The sequence below is a fragment of the Carcharodon carcharias genome, chromosome 8 (assembly GCF_017639515.1).
Source record: "Carcharodon carcharias isolate sCarCar2 chromosome 8, sCarCar2.pri, whole genome shotgun sequence".
Taxonomy (NCBI): Eukaryota; Metazoa; Chordata; class Chondrichthyes; order Lamniformes; family Lamnidae; genus Carcharodon; species Carcharodon carcharias.
The window spans coordinates 159,807,420-159,832,388 of record NC_054474.1 but is presented as its reverse complement, the minus strand read 5'-3'; the positions used below and the strand labels follow the sequence as shown (position 1 = coordinate 159,832,388).

Here is a 24,969-nt window from a genome sequence, read left to right as displayed (position 1 = left end):
TTGGGGCGAAAAATGCTGAAAAGCAACAAGTCTATGAACAAGGACCAGAATTGGAGACAAGCACAAAGGCTCAGGAATAAAAACACAGGAAATGGCAAAAAAAGGAAATTCTACAAACAGACAGTAACAAAAGTAAACAAACAGAACATTGTCTGAACAATGCACAAAGCAATTTTCAATTAATTTCTATACCATATTTATACATATATACACAATATATTTTCCTCCTTTGAATTTTTGTTGATGCTGGCAAAAAGTCAAAAGAATATAAACACATGGATTTGGTTTTATACTTAGAGCCAATTTTTTGCTAACATTGTTAAATGGAAGAAATGACATCAAAATGAAGATGATGTGTTCACTATTCACAGTAAAACTGTGAAGAATGCTGTTACAATTTTTCCCCAATATTCCTTAAAGTAAAAATATTTTGGATCACTATTTGTGAAGTTATTTTCCTATGAACTCTTTGCAGGAAATGTTCAAATGAGGAAACAAGAGTTAGATATCAAGCAGGCCACATTTGTGCAGTGCCTAATTGATGCTCAGTATTGCTTGTTATTAAACAGCTTAAGAGCATTGCAAAACTGAAAAGTTACCAGCTCTGAACTGAGCTCCTGTTTCATCCTCTGCTTGTCACGTGAGTGAACAGATGGATCCTTCAGATACCGGACCGCTTGTGAAATCAGCACATAGAAACAGTTTTCCATCGTGAACATCAGGAGGGACCTACAACACAAGAGGATATGACTGGCCTTATTAGGGAAGGGAGAAATGGAACTTGCATTTTAATTAAGCTACCTTTAAATTCATGAAATTCAGCCACTGAAGTCTTCTGAACATTGCTCATGGCAAGTTAGAAAATGGTACAAATTTGTAAAAGGTATGCGCAGAAATCGTGAAGTAAGTGTATGAGTTTGTTTCTTGAGAAACATAAATTGACCCCGAAAAGTATCGCAATATATAAAGAATAGAAATAAAAGCAAAATACTGCAGATGCTGGAAAAACTCAGCAGGTCTGACAGTTGAGACCCTATGAAGAAGAGTCATATGGACGCAAAACATTAACTCTGTCTTTCCCTCCACAGATGCTGTCAGACCTGCTGAGTTTTTGCAGCATTTTCTGTTTGTCCTTCTATAAAGAATAGAACTTCCATTTATTTTTGTCTAACTAAGTACTTTCAATGTTTATTCACCGTTACAATGTAATACAAAGAAGCGTATCAGGCAATTTACACACATGGAGTTAAATGACCAGCTAATCCGTTTTGAATGATGTTGGTTGAGGAATAAATGATGGCTAGGACTGGGAGAACTTCTCTGCTCTTGTTCAGATAATGCCATAAATCTTTTACCTGAGAAGGCACACAGGACTGCAGTATAATGACTAATTCAAAGGTTACCACTGCAGACACAGCTTCAGCCTAGATTATAGGCTCAAGTCTCTGGAGTGGGGCTTCAATCCACAACCCTCTGACTCAGGCAAGAGTTCAATCACTGAGTCAAGGCTTATACTACCATAAGTCACATGGGTTTTTGACATAGTTTGGACAGTGGCCTGATTTTTACGAAATATTAGTTAAAAACCATGCAAGTACACGGTATTGCCAATTTCAGTAAATTACTGATACTTAAATTTTGAGCAAATATAAACCTTGTAGAAAACCAAAGAACAGCTGGTATGGATTAAATTACCCTCCTCGATCATAAAACTTTGGCTCTTAGACAACTATTTTAAGCTATACCACACGTGGGGTCTGGGAACAGCAAAGAATTTTTTTAAGAGACCTCCAGACTCATATCATGGAAACAAACCCATCTAATGATTATATTTTACTCTTGGTAAGTTTAATCAAATAATAAAACAATAAAAGTCTCTCCAGTTGTGACATGGAATACAATCGACTCACGACTTGGTCAATTACAGATTATGCAGTTGGCCTCACGTAATGAAACATTTATCATCTAACTTCCAGCCACAACAGACATTTTACTTCTTTAGGCATTTTAGGTATTTGTTTTCCTCGGGTGTGGAATGTGCTGATATTTCCCCACTTCTTGTTATTACAATGGCGTGTTTATAAAAGCGAACCAGCATACTCCCTCAGAACAAAAGACAGACCCCATACCAGAAGGCAGGATGTTGTAAAGAGACATGTAAATGCTTGGGAATGAGCCTTAACCATTGAACCTATGCCAGATAGAATCAGTGGATACCGCATTGTTTACCATAGTTCATGACACATAAAATTGGAACAATGCACAGATTAGTATCCCATGTGACACATTAACCTAAAAAGATAAGCTTGAATTTGTTTTAAAATCAAAAGGAGACATCTGAGCAATCTAAAAAAGTTCACATTTATTTAAATTAATTGCCAAGTATTAGCAACCCAGAATTGAAGAGCTCAAATCCTAAAGTGCGAGATGTGAATTTAAATTCAGTAAATTGAGCAAGCCAATCAGAATAAAATGGCCACGAATGCTGGATTGTTGTTAAAAAAAAACATCGAACTAGCTCACAAATGTTCTTTAGGGAAGGGGAAAAGGCAGCACTATTCAGTCTGGCCTACATGTGACTCCAATCTGCACTATGTAGTCGGTTATTAGTGCCATCTGAAGTGGCCGAGCAAGACACTCAGTTGTGCTGTTTCCAGCAGCAAGTGCAGTTTTCACATCCCAAGAATAAATATAAAACATCTGTTCTAAAAGATTCAGGCTAACATTTTACAAGATATACAACCTCTACTTCAGAGGGTGGCCAAATCACCTAGTTACAAAAGCAAAAGTTTATGAAATTAAAAGGAAAAACTATACCCACAGAGCCTGAAGATGTAAATTTTCTTCCACAGTGCTCGATCACAAGAACGTGGTGCAACACAAATGTTTATCAGAGTTGGGCGTAAAATGTTTCAAGCTATTTGATGCCACAGGTGAAACCTGTGCAACCCAATTCTGCATCACAAGGGAGGGGGAAGATGTTTATTTTACTGATTTTACTGTAGAAGTGTTCATTTGATATTATCTATATCATTAAAAAGTGTAAAGTTCATTTGTCAAACTTCATGGTAAAGAAGTCTCTAGGTGACAGCAATCACAATATGATGGAATTTCATATCAGTCATGTTCAGTTTTAAATGGAGGGGCGCGCATCCATGACTAGTGTTTTAAACCTAAATATAGATTTAATAAACTAAGAGTATGAAAGCAAAGCTGGTCAAGGTGAACTGGGAAACTAGGTTAAAAGGTAACACAGTAGAGTTGCAGTGGCAATTTTTAAGGAGGTACTTAATAACACTGAGGAAAGATTGATCCCACTGAGAAAGAAAGGCTCTTTGAGATGGATGGATCATCCGTGGCTAAATAAGGAAGTTATTAAATTATTAAATTGAAAGAAACACTAAAAATCTACAAAGATTAGTGGTATGTCAGAGGATTGGACAGATTTTAAGAACCAGCAAAGAATGACTAAAAAGACAAGAGGTAGAAAGCAGACTATGAGAGAAAGCTAGCCAGTAATATAAAAGCAGAAAGTAAAAGTTTCTGCAAGTATTTAAATAGGAAAAGCGTAACTAAAGCTAGTGTCGGTCCTCTGGAGTGAGTGTCTGGGGAACTGATAATGGAAATGGCAGAGGCAGTGAACAAGTATTTTGTGGCTGTCTTCATGGTAGAGGACTTGGAAAACTTGCCAAAGATTTTTGAAAGTCAAGAGGTGATAGAGAGGGATGAACTTAATAGAATCACCATCACCAGGGAAAGGATGCTAGGAAAACTATTAGACCTGAAAGCTGACAAGTCCCCAGGGCTGGAATGCCTGCATCCTAAGGTCTTAAAAGAAGTGGCAGCACAGATAGAAGATTCTGGAAAGGATCCAATGGATTGATAAATAGATAATGTAACATCTTTATTCAAGAAAAGAGGGAGACAAAAAGCAGGTAGCTTTGGCCAGTTAGCCTAACATCTGTCATAGAGAAAGTGCTAGAATCCATTATTAAGGGGGCTATAACAGGATACTTAGATAATCACAATTTGATCAAGCAAGGCCAACGTGGCTTTGGCTTTGTGAAAGGGGAATTGTGTTTAATCTGTTAAGAGTTTTTTGACGAATTAAAATTCAAGGTGGACAACAGGGAACTGACAGATGTGGTGTACTTGGATTTCTAAAAGACTTTGATTACATGCCATATCAAAGGTTACCACAAAAGAAAAGAGCACATGGTGTAGGGGTAACATATTAGCATGGATAAAGGATTGGCTGGCTAACAGGAAACAAAGTATTTGAATAAATGGGGTCTTTTTCAGGTTGGCAAGCTGTAACTAGTGAAGTGCCACAGGGATCAGTACTGGGTCCTCAGCTATTTACAATCTATATCAATGACTTGGATGAAGGGACCAAACGTATGGTAGCCATATTTGCCGATGACAGCAAGATAGGTTGGAAAGTAAGTTGTCAAGAGGAGGTAGAGTCTGCAAAGGGATATAGGCAGGTTGAGTGAGTGAGCAAAAATTTGGCATATGAAGCATAATATGGATAAATGTGAACGCAGGAAGCAAAGAAAAGCAGTATACTACTTAAATGGAGAAAGATTGCAGAACTCAGTGGTACAGAGGGATCTAGGTGTCCTGGTACATGAATCAAAGTTAATTTGCAGGTGCAGCAAGTGATTAGGGGGTCAAATGGAATGATGGCATTTATTGCAGGAGGAATGCAATATAAAAGTAGGGAAGTTTTACTGCAGATATACTGTGGTGAAACCACATCTGGCGTACTGTGCAGTTTTGGTCTCCTCATTTAAAAAAAATATAATTGCTTTAGAAGCAGTTCAGAGAAAGTTCACTGGACTCATTCCTGGGATGAAGGGGTTGTCTTATAAAGAAAGGTTGAATAGGTTGGGCCTTTACCCATTGGAATTTAGGAGAATGAGAGATGATCTTGTTGAAACATATAAGATCCTGAGGGGGACTTGATAGGGTGGATACCCAGGGGATGTTTCCTCATGTCGGGAGAGACTAAAACTAGGGAACATGGTTTAAAAATAAGAGGTCTCCCTTTCAAGAGGGAGATAGGAGAAACTTTTTCTCCAAAAGGGTCACCAATGTGTGGAATTCTCTTCCCCAGAAAGTAGTGGAGGCTGGGTCTTTGAATTTATTCAAGGCAGGTTTTTGTTAGGCAAGGGAATCGAGGGTTATGGGAGGCAGACAGGAAAGTGCAGCTGACACTACAACCAGGTCAGCCATGATCTTATTGAATGTTGGAGCAGGCTCGAAGGGACAAATGGCCTACTCCTGCTTCTATGTTCCAAACAATTTCTATTTCTTGATGGTCAGCTATACATAAACCATTTTATCAATTCATAACCAGGGCTTTACTGAAGAATGATCATCCTAATCACTATTTCAATATACAAGATCTGCAGCAAACGTCCCAACACAAAGGGAATATACATTAAGACAGCTGGCTAGGCCTATGCACAGAGTCTAACGTATACACTGCATGTTTCAGATTCTCTCAAAGTAGAGTGACAAACTTAGCACAACATTTGATTTAGTTTGCTCCCATATGGCCTTAATTAACTGTTTTTCTGATAGTCACCCAAAGAAACCACTCAATTCTGGTGAGATACTGCGGCTGGCAATTAAATGTTTTGAGATTTTGCTTCTTGAAACTATAACCTAAGAGACAGCTCGCCTTCCTTAAACTTACTTTAATGATTTTGCCTCTTCAGATGAAGTTAGTGGTCCCACATTCAACGACATAGGTTCCTTCTTCTTATCGATCTAGAAAGAACAAAAATCATCCAAGTAAAGACAAGATACATGGAAATATAACATGCATGCTACATTGCCATTCTAGAAACAATGGAAATGTCAGTGTGTGAATATTCTCTATTTGTACTGTAAGCCTATGTATTTAGGTTTTTGCTTTTTTTCCCTCCTTCCTCGAGCTCCACATATGATGACTACCTTCTGGTACCTCACTCAGTTGGTCGTTCTTCACAAGCCAGTCAAGAACAGGCCATCCAATAATGGGCCTAAACAACTGAGCTGATCCTGAACTCACTCACGAGCCACACAAACTTGCCAGCAGAAGCCATTTGATAAGCATTAGAAGCAGCAACCACAACAGCTTACATCCTTCCCTATTTTTGGGGCTTTCAGAAGTGAAGCCCTTAACATTCTGACCTCAAAGAATCTACAAAAAAAAACGTAGCACCACAGATCAGAGATCTCCATTAGGTCTTTTGTCTACAAATCGAAGAAATTAATTGTTGCTGTATGTGTTTTCGGTATAACGAGAAAATGTTAGACAATGTCTAAAAAAAACTGCCATGAGGAAAAGATGAGTTTTGCCTGAAACTTATGTTTATGTGATTACCCTTGTTTTGAAACAAAGAATGACATGTATTATGCATCTGTTAATCTACCAGTCGTTCTTCACATAATATCCTACATGGACGTGGAAGAAATTTTTAATGATAGAGGAAAATCTCCATTATCCAGCGTGTTCTGGGAATGGAAGGTGCTGGTTAATCAAATTTGCCAGTCAACTAAGATGTAAGGAGAGTTCTCTGTTTTCATTCAATCAGAAAGCTCCAGGCTGATCGCGTGGGTGTCAAGGTCTCGCGGCAAGTGCAGGAGCGAGTGAATCTAGTGAGCGGCACTGAAGGAACGTGGTGCTGCAGAACAATGGGAGGCTAAGACCGGAGCGAGGATAGGCCACTGATTACAACTACCAATGAGTTTGACATCTCCAGTCAAAAAAAAACAGACCCAACCCCAGAATTCCAGTTAATAGAGGATTCCAAGTTAGATAGAGTGCTGGATATCAGAAATGTCATTATGTTGAAGGATAGTTTGTGATTAGTGGGATGTTTTATCACCACAGATACAGTCAAACATCACAGGTACAGTCAAAGATCATAGGCACAGTTACAATATTAAACTCAATCTTTTAAATTGAAACTAGCACATATTCCACAGCTTTGCTTACAGTATAAAACAGTATATCCTTTAACTTCAAAGGGCAGAAACATTGTAGCACATAGCATAGAGAGTATTTCTGGTAACTTGGAGCCACCATCAATGTCTAATTGCTATATAGACAAATCCAGAGATCAATTACAGACAATTTTTCTGAGGCAGATCCTGACATCAATTAGACCATATTTCATTTGGGAGGGAAATTTTCTACATTGTTTGTAAATCAATAGCACAAAATGTTTTGCCTCCTTTAAAAATTATGTCCAGCAATTTGTATACATGATGCTACATTTGAAAACATACATACGGAAGGGACATTTTACCCCACAAGCAAGGAAAACTCAAACAAAACTAATGGCCATGAATGAACTGACAGTGCATTCTGTTTACATCAAAAGGCTGAAAAACTTAAAACTGCTGAACAACAAAGCTCACTCTTGGGGTTTTCTGATGGTTCATTCAGTAAATGCACCATCTGGTATAGTACCAAGTCATTCAGACTAAAAACGATGTGCATTTGATCCCCAAGCTGTGCAGAGTTACCAAATCTTGACAGGATAGCGATTTTGGCATTACAATTTGACTCAGTCTCCAGTAAACTTTGCTGAAAATATGAATGTATGGTAAGGATATCTGGTAGCCCCATCAGTCAAACAGTCTACTAATGGTCACAGTCAAGGCTAACACAAGAAAAATGACCATCAGGATGATGCACTGGAAAGCAGTTGTGGATCTGTACTTCAGTAAATGTCACTAATTTGATAATATAGAAAATTAGATATGGTGAAGGCAGTATGGATTCATTACTTTGAGAAAGCAGCTGGAAACCTCTAATGTGGCAAAATGAAGAAGAATCATAGAAGCAAATTTAGTAACCCTGAAAAGCTGAATGTCTGTAGTCTAAATTTTCATTAAACACTGATTCACGGATGTGACATTGTATTGCCATCTTAACATCATGCCTCCTCAGCCTCTTACCTCTCCCTGCATGTTCAAGACAACATTTACAGTTGCTAGTAGGGTACCAAATGATGGAGCAACATCAGAATCAAATGCTGGAGTAGTAAAGCTCAGGACAAAGAGCATGTCATATTCAGCCAGATCCAGGGACTGTAGAAATAAAATAAATTCATTCAGAACAATGGAAAGGAGAGAGGGGGTGCTCATTAACTTCCTTCTGTACATTTATTAAGGCAAATGGAGTTCTATCACACAGTAGTGAGATTTCAGCAGTGTGATTTTTCTTAGCCCATAAAATGCCCACCACATCTGCTCCATCTAATAAGTGAGCTATTGAGATTAAGTGATTTCAAATCTTAATACACAATGGACATTCACACTCAGCTTCCCACTAACAATGGAACTTGCATTTCCTGACCAGGCTTTAAGGAAAGGCAAGGAAAACTTATATGGATTACAGTCTTTCCACACAGTTCAAATGCCTGTTGGATTAAGCCAAAGCAGCAACAAAAATCACATCTGGGGTGTAATTTTGAAAAGGAAATGAAAAAAAATGTGTTGCTTTGAAGAGCAAATTACTTCTTTCATAATAAAGGCACTCTTGCTTTAAATTGCTGACTCTCGGCAAACAACTATGTTAAACAGCCATGATGAATGGGTCCCGATTCATCATATCCATGAGGTTAGTGGTACTGTACTGATTTAAATACAGTTGGAACTGAGCACTGGGAGAGATTTAACTGGAGTGGCAATCGCCATGTCAAACAAAACAAGTTCACTCCTTCGAATCTGTGATGCATACATTCTAATTTTATTTTAAAAGAAAAATACAAGTATTGTACACTCAAAGGCAGAAAACAGTGGAGTGAACATCATGATATGCAAGGAGTGCAGCCATCATTAGGAAAAGGTATTATTGCATTAATGGCTCCAAGCCTCAGGATCAAGAGAGTCAAATTGTTAGCCTGTTCAAAGACCCAGCTTTCAGTTTTGCAGTATCCAACTATACACTGGGAATCTCAGCAACCAAGAGTGTCTAAACTAACCACATTTGCACTTAATATCAGCCTTGCTTTCTTTCATACTAAGAAAACATGGACAATAACTATTTACCTGGTCTAGCAGTATCTGGGAGAGGTCAGGGGTAAAGTGTCGAACAGCAGCCAATGTCTTACTCAGAATGCGGAGCAGACTGGACTGGACTTTCAGCAGTGCACGCTGCTCAATTTCCTCTTTTTCTGTGTTTTGTTGTTTTGTTGGAGTCTGAGTAGGCTTTGATTGCTGTGGGAGAATTGCAGATGGAATAGTGTCTCCATTCTTCACCTGTGGGAGGCAATCATATTTGATGAAATCACTGTACATTTTCTCCTATTGGATTTGCCTTATCCCCAAATACAGTCACATATAATAGTGAGAAATATAAATATCGGGAGTCAATTTTCTGTAACCAGTTGCCAACAGACTTCATTCAATCTCCAAATGACTGGTGCAAGATGGAATTTAAACTTTGTCTTTTTAAAAAAACAAAAAAGACAGGGTAACTAAAAAGAAGCTTTGAAATGAGGCAGTTAAAATGTAACAATGTGGAGGCATTCAAAATAGGATATAAGACAGAGACAATAAATTAAAAAGATTACTTCAAACAAAAATGTATGCATTTTCACGTTTTCAAAAAGCTATTGACCAGAAAAAAAAGTTTTCCCTCTGTTGGCTGCAGTCCATTGTATAAAGCAGCCCACCTGCCTCATAGGCCACCAAAATGCAGGTGGTCTTTATGACAAGAGAGCCAATTTTAGTAAACTAATATTGGTTAAATATTCACCATTGTAAAACCCGGGAGAAACACTCATTCTGATGAGTAGCCCTGTATGACCTTTTCTTCCCGATTAAAATTGTCTGAATTGAAACTACTCCAACTCACTTTTACGCAACTGTCAGCCCTTCATCACGGCAACCCTACTATGAGTGACTTGATTTAAATGTTTGCTGCGGACACAAAAACATTTATTCCTCCATTGTTTCAACTTCTTTCCTCTGGGCTATAGGGACAGATCAAAGGACTTGTTTTTCTATTTTGGTCAGCTGTTTCTAAACCTGATCCACTGGGAAAAGAGTAACAAGCAGATTGCCAGCAGAATAGTTATGTCATTTCATTCATAAAACCCACAGCTCAAGATTCAAGTGCCACACAAAGCCATTACTCAAGTCACCAGATAGCATTATATGCTAAGCTGAGGGATTTAAAATTTAAAAAAAGAATTGCAATCATCTTAAATACCATTAACCATATACTTTTTGAATGAATTGCTTTAAATATTTGATACTGCACATATACATAGCCAAAATGCAATTAAAAGACACTGTACTGACCTGTAGATAGTGCTGAAGCACTTTGGGGCTGTGAAGCAGAAAAGTGCATGTCTGGCATAGGTAACAGAGGTTCACCTGAAATACACAGAACAACTGGTTAACTACAATAAGGAATATTTTCCCCACAAAAATCTCATTGGTCCTGGACTAGGAATTAGGGTAAATAAAAAAGCTAGGATTCTCGTCCCTGATTACATTTGAAATCAGTGCAACTAAAACAATACAATGAGAGGATTTTTTTTTCAATCATTTGAATGGAAGAAGTAGCAATCACTTAAGTTCAAGACTGCACCTTGTCTGAGCAGAAGCATACCTGCACGTCTCTAAGGAGCTGCGGCAGATGAAAACGCCACTCTTTGATAAAGTTGGAGAGCTGAAGAATGAACCCAACCGTGTGATCAACTTCATCCAGGCAAGCCAGGCTCTGCACTTTCCGAACTGCATCCAAGCACTATGGAAGAAGGGTCAAAAATAATTACAGGTGTATTGATGCACCTAATACAATCAACATGGTTTTTAACAAGGCCATCTATTCTTCATTTAAAAATGACCTAAAACCATCTAAAAATAAAAAACAATGTTTTGCTTCAGGCAAGACTGTTAAACAACTGGATTTTTCAAAGGTGTCTCATGCCAACCCAGGACAAACAAGCAGAGGCAACTGGTGGTGAGACAACATAGCTGTTCCGTTGAGACCATGATATTCTTCTGTAAAGTGCACCATCTAGTGGCCTGGAAGATATTCACCATATATCTCAGCTGTACTTTGGAAAGCAGATCATGAGCACATAAGAAAAAGGAGTAAACCATATGGCCCTTCGAACCTGTTACACCATTCAACAAGATCATTGATGAAGTTTGACATCAGCTTCACTTTCATGCCCTATCCCCTTGATTCCATTTAGTGCCTAAAAATCTATCAATCTCAGTCTTGAAGATATTTAAATACAGAGCTACCACAGCCTTCTGGGGGGGGGGCACAGCATTCCAAAGCTTCACAACTTGAGTGAAGAAATTTCATCTCATCTCTTCATTCAAACGGCCAGCCATTTATCCTGAGACTATGACCTCTCCTAGTTCTAGCCTTTACAGCCGGGGAAACAGCCGCTCAGCATCTACCCTGTCAAGACCTCTAAGAATTCTATATGTTTGAATGAGATCTCATTCTTTTAAACTCCAGAGAATATAAGCCGTTGATACTTAATATCTCTTCACAGGAAAATCTTCCCATCCCAGGAATCAATCTAACAAGCATTTGTTGCACCCCCTGTAAGGCAAGTATATTCTTTCTTATTGGAATAACAAGCAGTTATAGTTGGCTGGTTCAGTAATTACAATGCCAGAGCACAGAATTCTTAACTGGCAATTAGGCTGTAGCCTCAGCTCGGTCACCCGAATGAAAAACGTTTCATCAACAACGTGCTTTGGACATTCAGTTTTTAAGCAATTTGGGTCTTTTCAGTGCATAGGATGCTGTAATAACAATCCGCATGAAACATGTTCCACTTCAAAACTATGCTAAACAGTACTGGTGAACCAAATGTAAAATTGTCATTTATAGAAAGATGTTAAGTAAAGGACCTTTAGCTTCAAACAAATTCTACAAGTTTGGCATAGTTTAGTTTTAAAAATGTCATAAAATTTTGCCTCCACCTGCAGAATCCGCTCCTGATGGACTCCAACAAAGTCTAAGGCTTCTGAAAGGAAATTGTAGCGCAGTGATTTTAAAAGTCTTTCCATCAGCGACATGGTGAGCCGATAAACACCTGGCCAGGAGGGGGAATCCAAGGACTTGCGTGAGGATCCCAAAGTCTGAATTATGGACAAGATAAATAAAAGCATTGGAAAAAAGACATCAACCTGTAATTATTAGTTCATCTGACACATCAGACAAACATTGTGTGTGTTTCCAGTTCATTTCAAATAATTGAAAGACAGGTTGCTTAAAAATGTTAACAAACAGGAAAGTTAATAAGCCAAAAAAGTTAAAAGCAAAAAAACTGCAGATGCTGGAAATCCAAAACAAAAATAAAAATACCTGGAAAAACTCAGCAGGTCTGACAGCATCTGCAGAGAGGAACACAGTTAACATTTCGAGTCCGTATGACTCTTCAACAGAACTAAGGAAAAATAGAAAAGAGGTGAAATATAAGCTGGTTTAAGGGGGGGGGGGGGGGGAATAGGTACAGCTGGATAGAAGGCCAGTGATAGGTGGAGATAGCCAAAAGATGGCATAGACAAAAGGGCAAAGAGGTGTTGAAGGTGGTGATATTATCTAAGGAATGTGATAATAGGTGACATTAAGGGTAGAAGGCAGGACAAGCAAGATACAGATAGCCCTAGTGGGATGGGGTGGGGGGGGAAGGGATCGAAATAGGCTAAAAGGTAGAGATAAAACAATAGATGGAAATACATTTAAAAATAATGGAAATAGATGGGAAAAGAAAAATCTATATAAATTATTGGCAAAAAGGGAGATCGGAAAGGGGATGGGGATGGAGGAGAGAGTTCATGATCTAAAATTATTGAACTCAATATTCAGTCCAGAAGGCTGTAAAGTGCCTAGTCGGAAGATGAGGTGCTGTTCCTCCAGTTTGCGTTGAGCTTCAATGGTACAATGCAGCAGGCCAAGGACGGACATGTGGGCATGAGAGCAGGGTGGAGTGCTGAAATAGCAATTGACAGGGGGGTTTGGGTCATGCTTGCGGACAGACCGGAGCGGTCACCCAGTCTGCGTTTGGTCTCTCCAATGTAGAGGAAACCGCACTGGGAGCAGCGAATGCAGTCGACTAAATTGAGGGTAGTGCAAGTGAAATGCTGCTTCACTTGAAAGGAGTGTTTGGGCCCTTGGACGGTGAGGAGAGGGGAAGTAAAGGGGCAGTTGTTGCACCTTCTGCGGTTGCATGGGAAGGTGCCTTGGGAGGGGGTTGAGGTGTAAGGGGTGATGGAGGAGTGGACCAGGTGTCCCAGAGGGAACGATCCCTGCGGAATGCCCGTCGAGGGGGTGAAGGGAAGATGTGTTTGGTGGTGGCATCATGCTGGAGTTGGCGGAAATGGCGGAGGATGATCCTTTGAATGCGGAGGCTGGTGGGGTGATAAGTGAGGACAAGGGGGCCCTATCATGGTTCTGGGAGGGAGAGGAAGGTGTGGGGGCGGATGCATGGGAGATGGGCCGGACACGGTTGAGGGTCCTGTCAACCACTGTGGATGGAAAACCTCGACGAGCTCGAAACGTTACCTGTGTTCCTCTCCGCAGATGCTGTCAGACCTGCTGAGTTTTTCCAAGTTAATAAGCCATCTTGCTTAGCTCAATTACAGAGCCATAGGCATTAAGTGAGTCTGTGGTACAGCTATAAACATATCTGATAGTTATGCAGAAGATGTGACATTGTACTCAAGATAACATGTAAATGTATAATATTCTTATGAGTTCTACAATGTATGTATTAATTGAAAACCTTGTGGCCATATGCATGTCTCAGCATTTTAATATCAGGCTGAAAAGTGCAAGTTCTGATAATAGTTTAACAGCTAAGTGGAATTAAAAAGTTTCTTCAACTCAACAGCACAGAGACATTAATCAATCACATCACTTGTGGGGAAAGGAAGATATGGCACTTAAATCAAACAGAATTGAAGAGGATAAGCAGGATAATAAAATTAGGAACATTAAAATTGTCAAATATAACATTCCCTGGAAACTATTTGTAAAATTAATTTGTATATAATTAGAACACAATACATTGAGACATAGTAGGAACAGGGTCAATAAGAGTGTAAAATTGGGGTTTACCAAGAAGATTATTGATCGAAAAATTGCTTTGTGGGAGCTATAAAAATAAGAAAATATCATTCAGCCTGTCAAAGCTGCTCCATCCACAGAGGACATCAATCTCCTATCATCACTTGAGGTGGTGGTGGTGAGCCATCTTCTTAAGCTACTGCAGTCCATGCGCTGAGAGGGAGGGAGTTCTAGGATTTTGACCCAGCAACAGTGAAGGAACAGAAGGAATAGAGTTCCAAGTTAGGATGGTACATGGCTTGGAAGGAAATTTGCAGATGGTGGTGTTCCCAAGCATCTGCTGCCCTTGTCCTTCAAGGTAGTAGAGATCGCAGGTTTGGAAGGTACAGTCGAAGGGGCTTTGGTGAGTTGCTGCAGTGCATCTTGTAGACCGTACAAGATAATAAAGCATTTGGCATTCTGGGCTTTATTTCAATAGAGACATGAGAGTACAAAAGTAAGGTATTATGTTTATACTGTATAAAATGCTGGTTCAGCCTCAATTAAAGTACAGCAGTTCAGGGCACTGCACTCAGAGAGGGTGCAAAAAAGATTCAAGATAACGGTTCCAGGAATGAGGAACTACAGTTATATAGATAGATTGGAGGAGTTGGGACTTTTCCCCTTTAAGAAGAGAAGAATTAGAGATTTGACAGAGGTATTCAAATTATGAGGGGGCTTGACAGAGTAGATGGCAAGAAACCGTCCTCATTGGTGGAAGGATCAAGACCATGAGGGCACAGATTTAAGGAAATTGCTAAAAAAAAAAGCAATGGCGACATTAGGAAAAACTTTTTCATACAGGGTCATTAGGATCTAGAATGCACTGAGAGTGTGACGGAGGCAGGTTCAATCGAGACATTCAAGAGGGAATTGAATTATTATGCGAGAAGGGAAAACATGCAGGGCTATGGGGAGAAGGCAGGGTAGAGGCACGAGGTGAATTGTTCTTTCAGACAGCCGGCACAGACACAATGGGCCAAATGGCCTTCTTCAATGCTGTAACCATCTTATGATTCTAAGCCCTCAAAACTGGATAGAATTTCAAAAGCACATTTAAAGCATATCTTAATGAGATGTACACAGAGGTATACACTTCACATGTGAAGTATGAACCCTACACTAAGATCCACTTTGACCTCCATGAAACAACTCCCATCATTCTGTGTATTGCACTTCAGTCCTTGTTACCTGGGTAGTTCCATTGGTGCTGAGCTGGTAAACACTTAGGAGTGGCAAACAAATGCTTGGTAGGACGCCAGCTCCTGCCACTATAGCTGCTCCCTGAAAGTACAAAGCAAGAGAAAAATGAGGAATTAACAGAAAACAATTTCTCCAAAAACCATAACATTTAACGAATGATTACACATGCTCACAGTATTACACCACTGTATCATCAACAGCAGAGGTTATCCTCAGTGCTTGGGCCACAGCTGGAGCCAAATGTAATATTTCCAAATTAGCTGATTACACAAAACTAGGTGGGAATGTGATGAAAGCAAAATGCTGCAGATGCTGGAAATCTGAAATAAAGACAAAAAATGCTGGAAAATTCAGGAGGTCTGGCAGCACCCTATGGAGAGAGAAACAAAGTTAATGTTTCAGTCCGTATGACTGAGTTCTGGAGAATGTGAGTTGTGAGGAGGATGCAAGAAGGCTTCAGGGGGATTTGGACAGGTTAATTGAATGGGCAAGAACGCAGCAAATGGAATATAATGTGAATAAGTGTGAAGTCATCCACTTTGGCAGAAAAAAACAGAAAGGCAGGATATTCCTTAAATGGTGAGGGGTTGGGAAGTGTTGATGTCTAAAGGGGCCTGGGTGTCCTTGTTCATGAGTCACTAAAAGCTAGCATGCAGGTGCAGCAAGCAATTAGGGAGGCAAATGGTATGTTGGCCTTCGTCACAAGGGATCTGAGTACAGGAGATGTCTTGTTGCAATTGTATAGAGCCTTGGTGAGACCACATCTGAAATAGTGTATAGTTTTGGTCTGCTTATCTAAGGATGGACGGACTTGCCATTGAGCGAGTGCAATGGAGGTTCACCAGACTCATCCCTGGGATAGCAGGCTCATATGATGAGAGATTCAAGAAACTGAGCCTGTATTCTCTACAGTTTTGAAGAATGAGAGCTGATCTCATTCAAACTTACAAAATTCTTACTGGGCACGACAGGGTAGATGTGGATAGGATGTTTCCCCTGGCTGGTGAATCTAGAACTGGGGGCACAATCTCATAAGGGGCAAGCCATTTAAGAATGAGATGAGGAGGAATTTCTTCACTTGGAAGGTGGTGAATCTTTAGAATTCTCTATCCTAAAGGACTGTGGAAGCTCAATCACTGAGTATGTTCAAGACAGAAATCAATAGATTTCTGGATACCAAGCAATATGGTGATAGCGGGGGAAAAATGGTGCAAGAGGTAACTGATCAGTCATGATCTGTTTGAACAGCGGAGCAGGTTCGATGGGCTAAATGGCCTACTCCTGCTCCTATTCCCTACGTTCCTATCTAAAACTCCGTATCTTAACTTACACCAAGTCTGGTTTCCCTAATACCCCTGTGCTCGGCTGACCTAAATTGACTCCCAGCCAAGTGATTACTTGATTTTAAAATTCTCAACCATGTTTTCAAATCCCTCCATGACCTCACTCCTTGCTAGCTCTGTAATCTCCTCCAGCTCCACAACCCTCCAAGATATCTGTGCTCCTCTAATTCGGGCCACAGAGCATCTCTGATTCTGTTCTACCTCCGGTGGCCACAGCTTCATTGCCGAGGCTCTAAGTTTTGGAATACTCTCCCTACACCTCGCTGCCTCACTTCGCTCCTTTAAGAGGCTCCTTAAAATCTACGTTGTTGATCAAGTTTTTGGTCATCTGGTCTGTCATATTTTGCTTCTTAATGTTCCTGTGCAATGCCTTGAGATGTTTTATTATGATCAAGGCACCATATAAGTTACTGCTGCTCTAAGGCACCTATCGCAGACATGTAATATTTTATATAGATTTAGCATGAGGGAGACTTGAAAATAAAACTTGGAAATAATGAGCTCAGAGTTCATTGCCTTTTAAATCTGTAATCATGTTTTCCCACTTTTCAAATATTTAGAAACATACATCCCATTTTTATGTTTGCTATATATTAAATGGAATCTGCTGGCATTGGAACAATGATTTCTATAGCGGCAGTTTATTCTTTTTAACTGCATGGTCTTCAATGCTACAACTTTTCTTTACACTGTTCGTTCTTTTCAGCCTAATTTTATATTAAAAGACAAAAAGTAAACTTGTTGAAATCAAAGCCATTGCCAATACTGACATGAGGGGCCAGCACACATTGACATCCTAACAATTATCAGCATTGTTGGTTCTAGTAAGAACTCAATTCATATTTGGCAAAGTCATATGTAGATTACAATTGTTCAAGGATTCAGCAAAGGGTGTAGAATAAAGTGTTACAGTAGTGAGAATACAGTTTAGCAACTAACCAGCTGCTTAGATGCATGGAAAGACAACTTCTATTCAACTGTGAAAATCATCAACATGCACTCAAGCCAGAGGGGCCCTAGTCAATTGCTTGTCTTTCACATTTAAAAAATCATAGAATTATACTTGTGAGATACTCAATTCTGTCACTGTACAGTCTATACTTTCTTCATATTATTTGGATGCAAATATAAGCAAGGTCAATGGGATTTGATAGTGGTCCATGTTCGTGGCAAAATCTAAGTTGAACACCCAACCCAAATAAGCTTCTGGGTGTGCTTGTTTCTCTCAAGTTAACTGATGTTTGAGGTAGCTACCCTTTATTTCCAATTTTTCTTCCTTCCCCTTCTGTTGGACTACACAATAATAATAATGGCTGAACTGCTCCCAAGCCAACAGAAGGAAAGGGGGAGCCTGGAGACATTTGGTTGTCCACATCTAATTCACTACATTACAATAACGGCTACAACTTTCAAAAGCATTTTATTTGGCAAGAAGTGCTTTGGGATGTCTGGAAAAGGGCCATAAAAATGCAGATCTGTTGCTTCTTTAATTTCCATTATACTCTTGGAAAGGAAAACCAAGCCTAACAGACACAAAAGCAAGATAGTACAGATGCTGGAAATCTGAAATAAATTGGAAAATATTGAAAAACTTTTAGCAGATCATGCTTCAAGTTGATGACCTTTGAAATCTGCTGTGATGAAATGACCAACCTGAAATGTTAAACAAAAACAAAAACAGAATTACCTGGAAAAACTCAGCAGGTCTGGCAGCATCGGCGGAGAAGAAAAGAGTTGACGTTTTGAGTCCTCATGACCCTTGGACAGTTCTGTCGAAGGGTCATGAGGACTCAAAACGTCAACTCTTTTCTTCTCCGCCGATGCTGCCAGACCTGCTGAGTTTTTCCAGGTAATTCTGTTTTTGTTTTTGTTTTGGATTTCCAGCATCCGCAGTTTTTTTGTTTTTAAACCTGAAATGTTAACTGTTTCTCTATCTCTCTCCAGATGTTTCCTGACCTGCTAAATATTTCCAGCATTTTCTGTTTTTATGAACCCGCACAGATAGCCAGATATCCTCAAAACTATAAAGGTTAAGGAACATTGCTTACCTGCTGAGTCCTGGACAGCACTAAAAGCAAGTGCAGAGATGCCTCTGCAAAATGTAGATTTTGTTTGACTCGAAGACTTAGCTCCAAGGTGCTAAGCATAGCAGGAAGGAATGGAACCTTCCGAGTGATCAAAAATAAGTGGTTGCCACTCTCATCCATTTCGTAAAGTTCTTTGGCCAGATGCAAAGCCAGCACACATACCTAGAGACATGAAGATTGATAATAGCCAGAGGCCGTAAATGCAAGAGGTTAAAGTTAGATCACCTAGATATATAAACAAACAATTGTTTTCTTCCCTTACCCCATCTTTCTGGTCCTTGTGCTGAAACCGTGGTGCACAGTCTGTCTCCATACTATCCTTGTCATCAGATAAACCAGCATCTCCTGTTGTCAGCGCATGATGTGTTTGGTCAAACAGAACAATCGCCTCATTATGTATGGTCTCACACACAGTCAGGAGCATTTGAGAATACTGGGAGATGTCAGAAACTAAAAAGTGGATTAAAAAATTATGAACTGTGCACTGGCAGATAGCTACAAGTGAATTACAAGGCAGCGAGATAATTAAATTTATAAAGCGTCATTAATCAGAAGTGTGTACAGCTCAAGAAATTTATATCGTATACACACACATAATTGCATACAATGTAGAAAATACTTGTTTCCAGCACACCCATCCTCTAAATGACATCCCTGTCACATTTGTAAATGCTCCAATGTAAAGTGCACCACACTTCTTCAGTTACCAATCTGTTTAACTACACCCTCACCTCCATTTCAATACCCTCGTTCCAATTAAAACCATTACTCTCTCTCTCACCCTAGCCATTTCCTTAGTGTGGCCCTCATGTCCATTTCCTTTAATCCGAGAGTCAACAGACTTGAATATATATGGTGGAAAACCAGTTTAGCTATTCAGTGCCAGATCTGGTTGGAGCACTTAAAACACCATCACGTCATGTTCTAATCTGTGAAAATGGCTCCATTATTCCAGGATCATGCTGGATCTCTATGGTAACACCACTCCCGGCCCCCACTGTCGTTCCTTTTTCCTACTGCACGACATCTTCTTAGATCCCTCTCTCGTCTCTTCCACCCCAACAAGAATGAGGAGCTCATGGATTTATTTGTCGCTATGATTGAGTCCTACCAATCAACTGCCTCTGCCAATTCCCTCTCTTCCCTGATCCACCAGGCTTAACTTCCTTCAAGATTTCCCACTGCCCTAACCAGAGTTCTTCTCCCCTCTTTCCTCATGCCCTCTCCAAACTCACCTTATCCATGAGATCCAACTCCTGCTCTTGCAACCCCACTCCCATTAACCTAATGAGCAACAAACTTCACCTCCTGGCTCCCATGTTAGCTGGTTCTATCCCCCTCTCCTTCAAACCTGCCATCATCACCCCTCTCCTCAAAAAGGCAACTCTGATTCCACCATTCTTGCAACCTACTGCCCCATTTCCAACCTCCCTTTCCTCTGCAGAGTCTTCAAACATACTGTCACCTCCAAATTTCATGCCCACGTTTCCCGGAACTCCATGTCTGAATCTCTCCAATCGGGTTTCTGACAGCTGTTTTAATGCTGTGGGAGTGGCAAAGTTACAAATGGCATCCGTGTGACTGTGACAAAGGTAAACTATCCCTACTCCTCCGCAGCTTTTGACACAGTTGGTCACAGCATCTTCATCCAACTTCTCTCCACCATCATCCAGCTGCCTGGTTCCATTCGTATCTAATTGTATCAGAGAATCACTTGAAACAGCTTCTCTCCTGCACAGTTATCTCTGGTGTCCCTCAAGGATCTATCCTTGGCTCCCTCTTTCTCATCTACACTCTTCCCCTCGGCGACATCATCCAAAAACATACCAGGTTCCATCTCTACAACAACAGAACACCCAGCTCTACCTCACCATCACTTCTCTCGACCCCTTCACAGTCTCAAATTATCAGGCTGACATCCAATGCTGTGTGAGCAGAAATTTCCAATTAAATAATGGAAGGACTGAAGTCATTGCCTACAGTCCCACCACAAATACTGTTCACTCACCACCAATACCATCCCTCTCCCTGGCAACTGTCTGAGGTTGAAGAGAGACTCACGGATGTGGGCTTTGCTGGCTAGGCCAGCATTTATTGCCCATCCCTAATTGCCCTTGAGAAGATGGTGGTGAGCTGCCTTCTTGAACCGCCACAGTCCATGTGGTGTAGGTACACACACAGTGCTGTTAGGGAGGGAGTTCCAGGATTTTGACCCAAGTCAGGATGGTGTGTGGCCAGGAGGGGAACTTCCAGGTTGTGGTGTTCCCATGCATCTGCTGCCCTTGTCCTTCTAGATGCTAGAGGTAGTAGTCATGGGTTTGGAAGGTGCTGTCTAAGGAACCTTGGTGAGTTCCTGCAGTGCATCTTGTAGATGCACACTGTTGTCACTGTACATGGTGGCGGAGGGAGTGAATCTTTGTGGATGGGTTGCCAATCAAGCAGGCTGCTTTGTCCTGGATGGTGTCTAGTTTCTTGGGTGTTGTTGGAGCTGCACCCATCCGGGCAAGTGGAAAGGATTCCACCACACTCGACTTGTGCCTTGTTGATGGTGGGAAAGTTTTGGAGTGTCAGATGGTGAGTTATTCACCAAAGAATTCCTAGCCTCTGACCTGCTCTTGTAGCCACAGTATTTATATGGCTCGTCCAGATCAGTTTCTGGTCAATGATAACCCCCCTCCACCCAGGATGTTGATAGCGGGGGATTCAGCAATGGTAATGCCAATGAATGTCAAGGGCGATGGTTGGATTCTCTTTTGTTAGAGATGGTCATTGCCTGGCACTTGTGTGGCGCAAATGTTCACAGCCTTGGTGTCATAGTTGAGCGAGTTGAGCTTCTAACTACATATCCACGCCATCGTTTAAGGCCGCCTATTTCCAACTCCATAATATCAATGCATTCTGCCCCTGCCTCATCTGTTCTGCTCTGAAATCCTCAGCAATACCTTTGTTACCACGAGACCTGACTATTCCAACACATGCCTACCTAGCCTCCCACATTCTACCCAACTAAATCGAGGTCATCCAAAGCACCTCTGCTCAGGTCCTAACTCACAACAAATCCCATTCACCCATCATCCCTGTGCTTGCTGCCCAAAACCAGTTCACTGTTAAGCAAGGGATTGTATTTTAAAATTCTCATCCTTGTTTCCAAATCCCTTCTTGGCCTCACCCCTCCCTGTCTCTAATCTGCTCCAACCCCACAACCCTCCAAGATATCTATGCTCTTTTAATTCTGGCCTCCTAAGCATCCCTTATTTTAATTGTTCCATCATTGGTGGCCATGCCTTCAGATGCCTGGGCTCTAAGCTCTGGAATTGTCTCCCTAAACTTCAATCTCATTTCCCTCCTTTAAAGCACACCTTAAAACCTATTGCTTTGGCCAAGCTTTTGATCATCTGACCTAATATTGCCATATGGGGTTCAATGCCATATCTGGTTTTAAATTGCTCCCATGAAACACATTGGGTCATTTTATTACGTTAGAGGTGCTATACAAATACAGGTAGTCATTGTAAAGTGTCACTTGCTTATCTGGCTCATATTCATAAAACAGCAACAAATCACAATTCTGCTCTGGTGTAGTTAGAATTTTTAAACTTTCCTCAAGACAATGTTTTGATTGCTACAAAAGCAAATTATTGTAGATGCTGAAAACCTGAAATTAAAAAGAAAATGTTGGAAATGTTCAGCAGGTCTGGCATCACCTGTGGAGAGAAAAACAGAGGCAATGGTTCTGGTCTGTGACCTTTCATTAGAAGTTTAGATGCAAAGTCACAGGGCTGAAACATTAACTCTGTTTTTCTCTCCACAGGTGCTGCCAGATCTACTGAGGGTTTCAAGCATTTTCTGTTTTTATTTCAGAATTCCAGCATGTGCAATATTTTGCTTTTATTGTTCATTTCCCAAACTCATTTTTAGCATTCTAATTCAATGCATCAATTACATTTTTTTTTATTCGTATTACTGGAGAAGCAGTCATAATTTGATGTTGAGGTTAACAATCTATTTAACAGCTCAACTGACGCAATGTGATTGGTGTGCCATCAAGAGGTGCAGCTATCATCAGTTTGTAGGGTGTGGAATGTGTTCAAATAGGGACTACAGGATTACAAGTATAAGCTATTGCTACTCACCAGAATAAAGGTAAAGTAAAGCCTTTCCTTGAAATAAATTGGAGTAATTGACCAAATAGCACATTACACAAACCTTGACCACTTTCCATTCCAAAGCAGCCCGTATTTCTCTATTTTTCAACAAGTACTGTTGCAACTGTCTGCAAATTACACGTTTTTGGATTTGCTCCAGGTCTCCCTATAGGATACATTATACCCCTACTGACAGGATGAACAGCCAATGCTACTCATCAATTATCAAATGAATGAGCATGAAGCACATCATCTCTCTCTCTCCAGTACTTGGCTCGCATCTTTTAAGTTGCCTGTTATTAAAACTCACTGGATTTTTGATGTGCCTAGCAAAGAAGACTGGTAAAATAACTTTGATTAGGACCATGAACTGTCAGAAGAGAAAGTGTGGGTTCCCAAGATTGGGCGGGCGGGGGGGGGGCGGGGGGGGGGGGGGGGGGGGGGGGGGGGGGGTGCAAATCAGTAATCATACAATGCTTACACAGTAAGACCCATTATGCTTTCTCCTCTGCCAGCCCCTAAAGTTGTCCCTGTTATCTTCATCCATATAGCTCTTCCTACAAACATTCACACTAGCTCAGCTTTAGATGTGTATAGTCCTTTTCCAAGTGAGGCCAATTCCATTATCTTTTAAGGGTGCTGATCTTTAGCCACTGGGCATATTATCATTTCCCATGGCAATCAAAATCTCAAACACTGTTTTAAAGTAACACAGGATACAACCTCTGGAAGAAAATCATTTAAAAAGGAAATGGCAGTCTCACCTTGTAGTCGTTTGATCTGAAGAGTAGTTATGATAGCTGAAAATATTTTTGCCTTTGTCCTCTCCATGAAGTATTGGTTACTCTGTGACAGGCTCTCCAGAATTTGGTCCAGGGGATCCAAGATTTTAGAAACTTGAATAATGATGCTGAAAGGAAAAAAGTTGGAAAATCAGCATGCTGTGCCCTATTAATTCATTATGGAACATATGCTCTTTACTATAAAAAATTATCAACTACAAAACCAGAGCAACATCCAGAACGATGCTGATTCATATGCTCTTGGATCTATAACTGGGAAGCAGAAATAAATTTCTACTTTGAGCAAATTCAAAAGACATCATACATTGTATTTTTACTTCAATTTTAATGTTTTCTAGTAAATAGCAAGTAAAATAAAAGTAAAAGGTAGAATTTTGCATATGTTACAACAGAAATCCACAATACATGTTCAAAGATGCAAAAGATATTCATTACTCAAATGGGTCAGTGATTGTCATGAACACTTTAATCGCAAAGTGGTTCATCTTCAAGGACTTCGGACATTCTGGAAGAATGTGTGTTTTAAAACACTGTCCCTTCAAGAGTTAACGCAGGACTCTGATTGCTGTTCCTGGAAAAATCATCCTTTTAAAGGGTAATTAAGCAGTTGAAAAACAACTGTCAACCTCCTGACCCAAGTGAACTGTGTACAAAGGGGATCACATGGGATTTTATGGCTCTGAAAAAAAACATGCCTGGAAGACTGTTTTAGAAGTGGGTTTTGACTTTGCTTTGAGAAGGACCAACAGCTTGAGAAAGAAGACAACAGCCTTTTGAGTCCAGAGCCAGTCCACAGCCAGAAGTCATTATTATAATGTTTCTGAGATGCTCTACATGCTGGAATAGAGTATACCATGAGTCTCCTGAAAAGCAGTGCCAGAGCCATTGATGGTTCCTTGGATCAGTGATGACAGACCAACTGTATAACCCGGACGCCATTTCAAGAACTCCACCATCTGTCCTTTGCCCTAAAATCATTAGATGCTTCATTTCTATTCTATTTCCTTTTCTTTTGTGTGAGCATATACTTGAGTGAGAGCGAGACACAAACAGACAGGCTTAGGGTATCCCGAAAGAGTAATTAGTATAATTTCATATCCCATATTGTATGTTGATAAGCTCTGTGTTACTTGACAAGACCGGTTTTATAATAAACTAATAAGTTTGTTGTTTATCAAAAGAAGCCTGGCTAATGTCTCTTTTATTCTGTGTGCCAGTAGTGAAGGTAAACAACTGGCCACGTTGGTGAGTAACTTAAACTTTTAAATTAATGGTACAACCTGAAGAGTAGTGGGG

General features: G+C 40.3%; 1 protein-coding gene across 2 annotated transcripts in view; it reads right to left on the bottom strand.

Annotated features, from left to right (window-relative positions):
- Positions 1–24,969, bottom strand: part of nup188 (nucleoporin 188) — an 86,157-nt gene that overhangs the window by 3,377 nt on the left and 57,811 nt on the right. For both annotated transcript variants that reach the window (XM_041193417.1, XM_041193418.1), the window contains exons 34-44: positions 23,635–23,780; positions 18,988–19,175; positions 18,687–18,887; positions 15,284–15,376; positions 11,965–12,123; positions 10,625–10,762; positions 10,312–10,386; positions 9,055–9,264; positions 7,960–8,091; positions 5,705–5,778; positions 600–729 (exon numbers count right to left, since the gene is read on the bottom strand). In XM_041193417.1, coding sequence (XP_041049351.1) covers positions 600–729; positions 5,705–5,778; positions 7,960–8,091; positions 9,055–9,264; positions 10,312–10,386; positions 10,625–10,762; positions 11,965–12,123; positions 15,284–15,376; positions 18,687–18,887; positions 18,988–19,175; positions 23,635–23,780 — 1,546 coding nt within the window. The remainder of the gene's footprint in view (positions 1–599; positions 730–5,704; positions 5,779–7,959; positions 8,092–9,054; positions 9,265–10,311; positions 10,387–10,624; positions 10,763–11,964; positions 12,124–15,283; positions 15,377–18,686; positions 18,888–18,987; positions 19,176–23,634; positions 23,781–24,969) is intronic.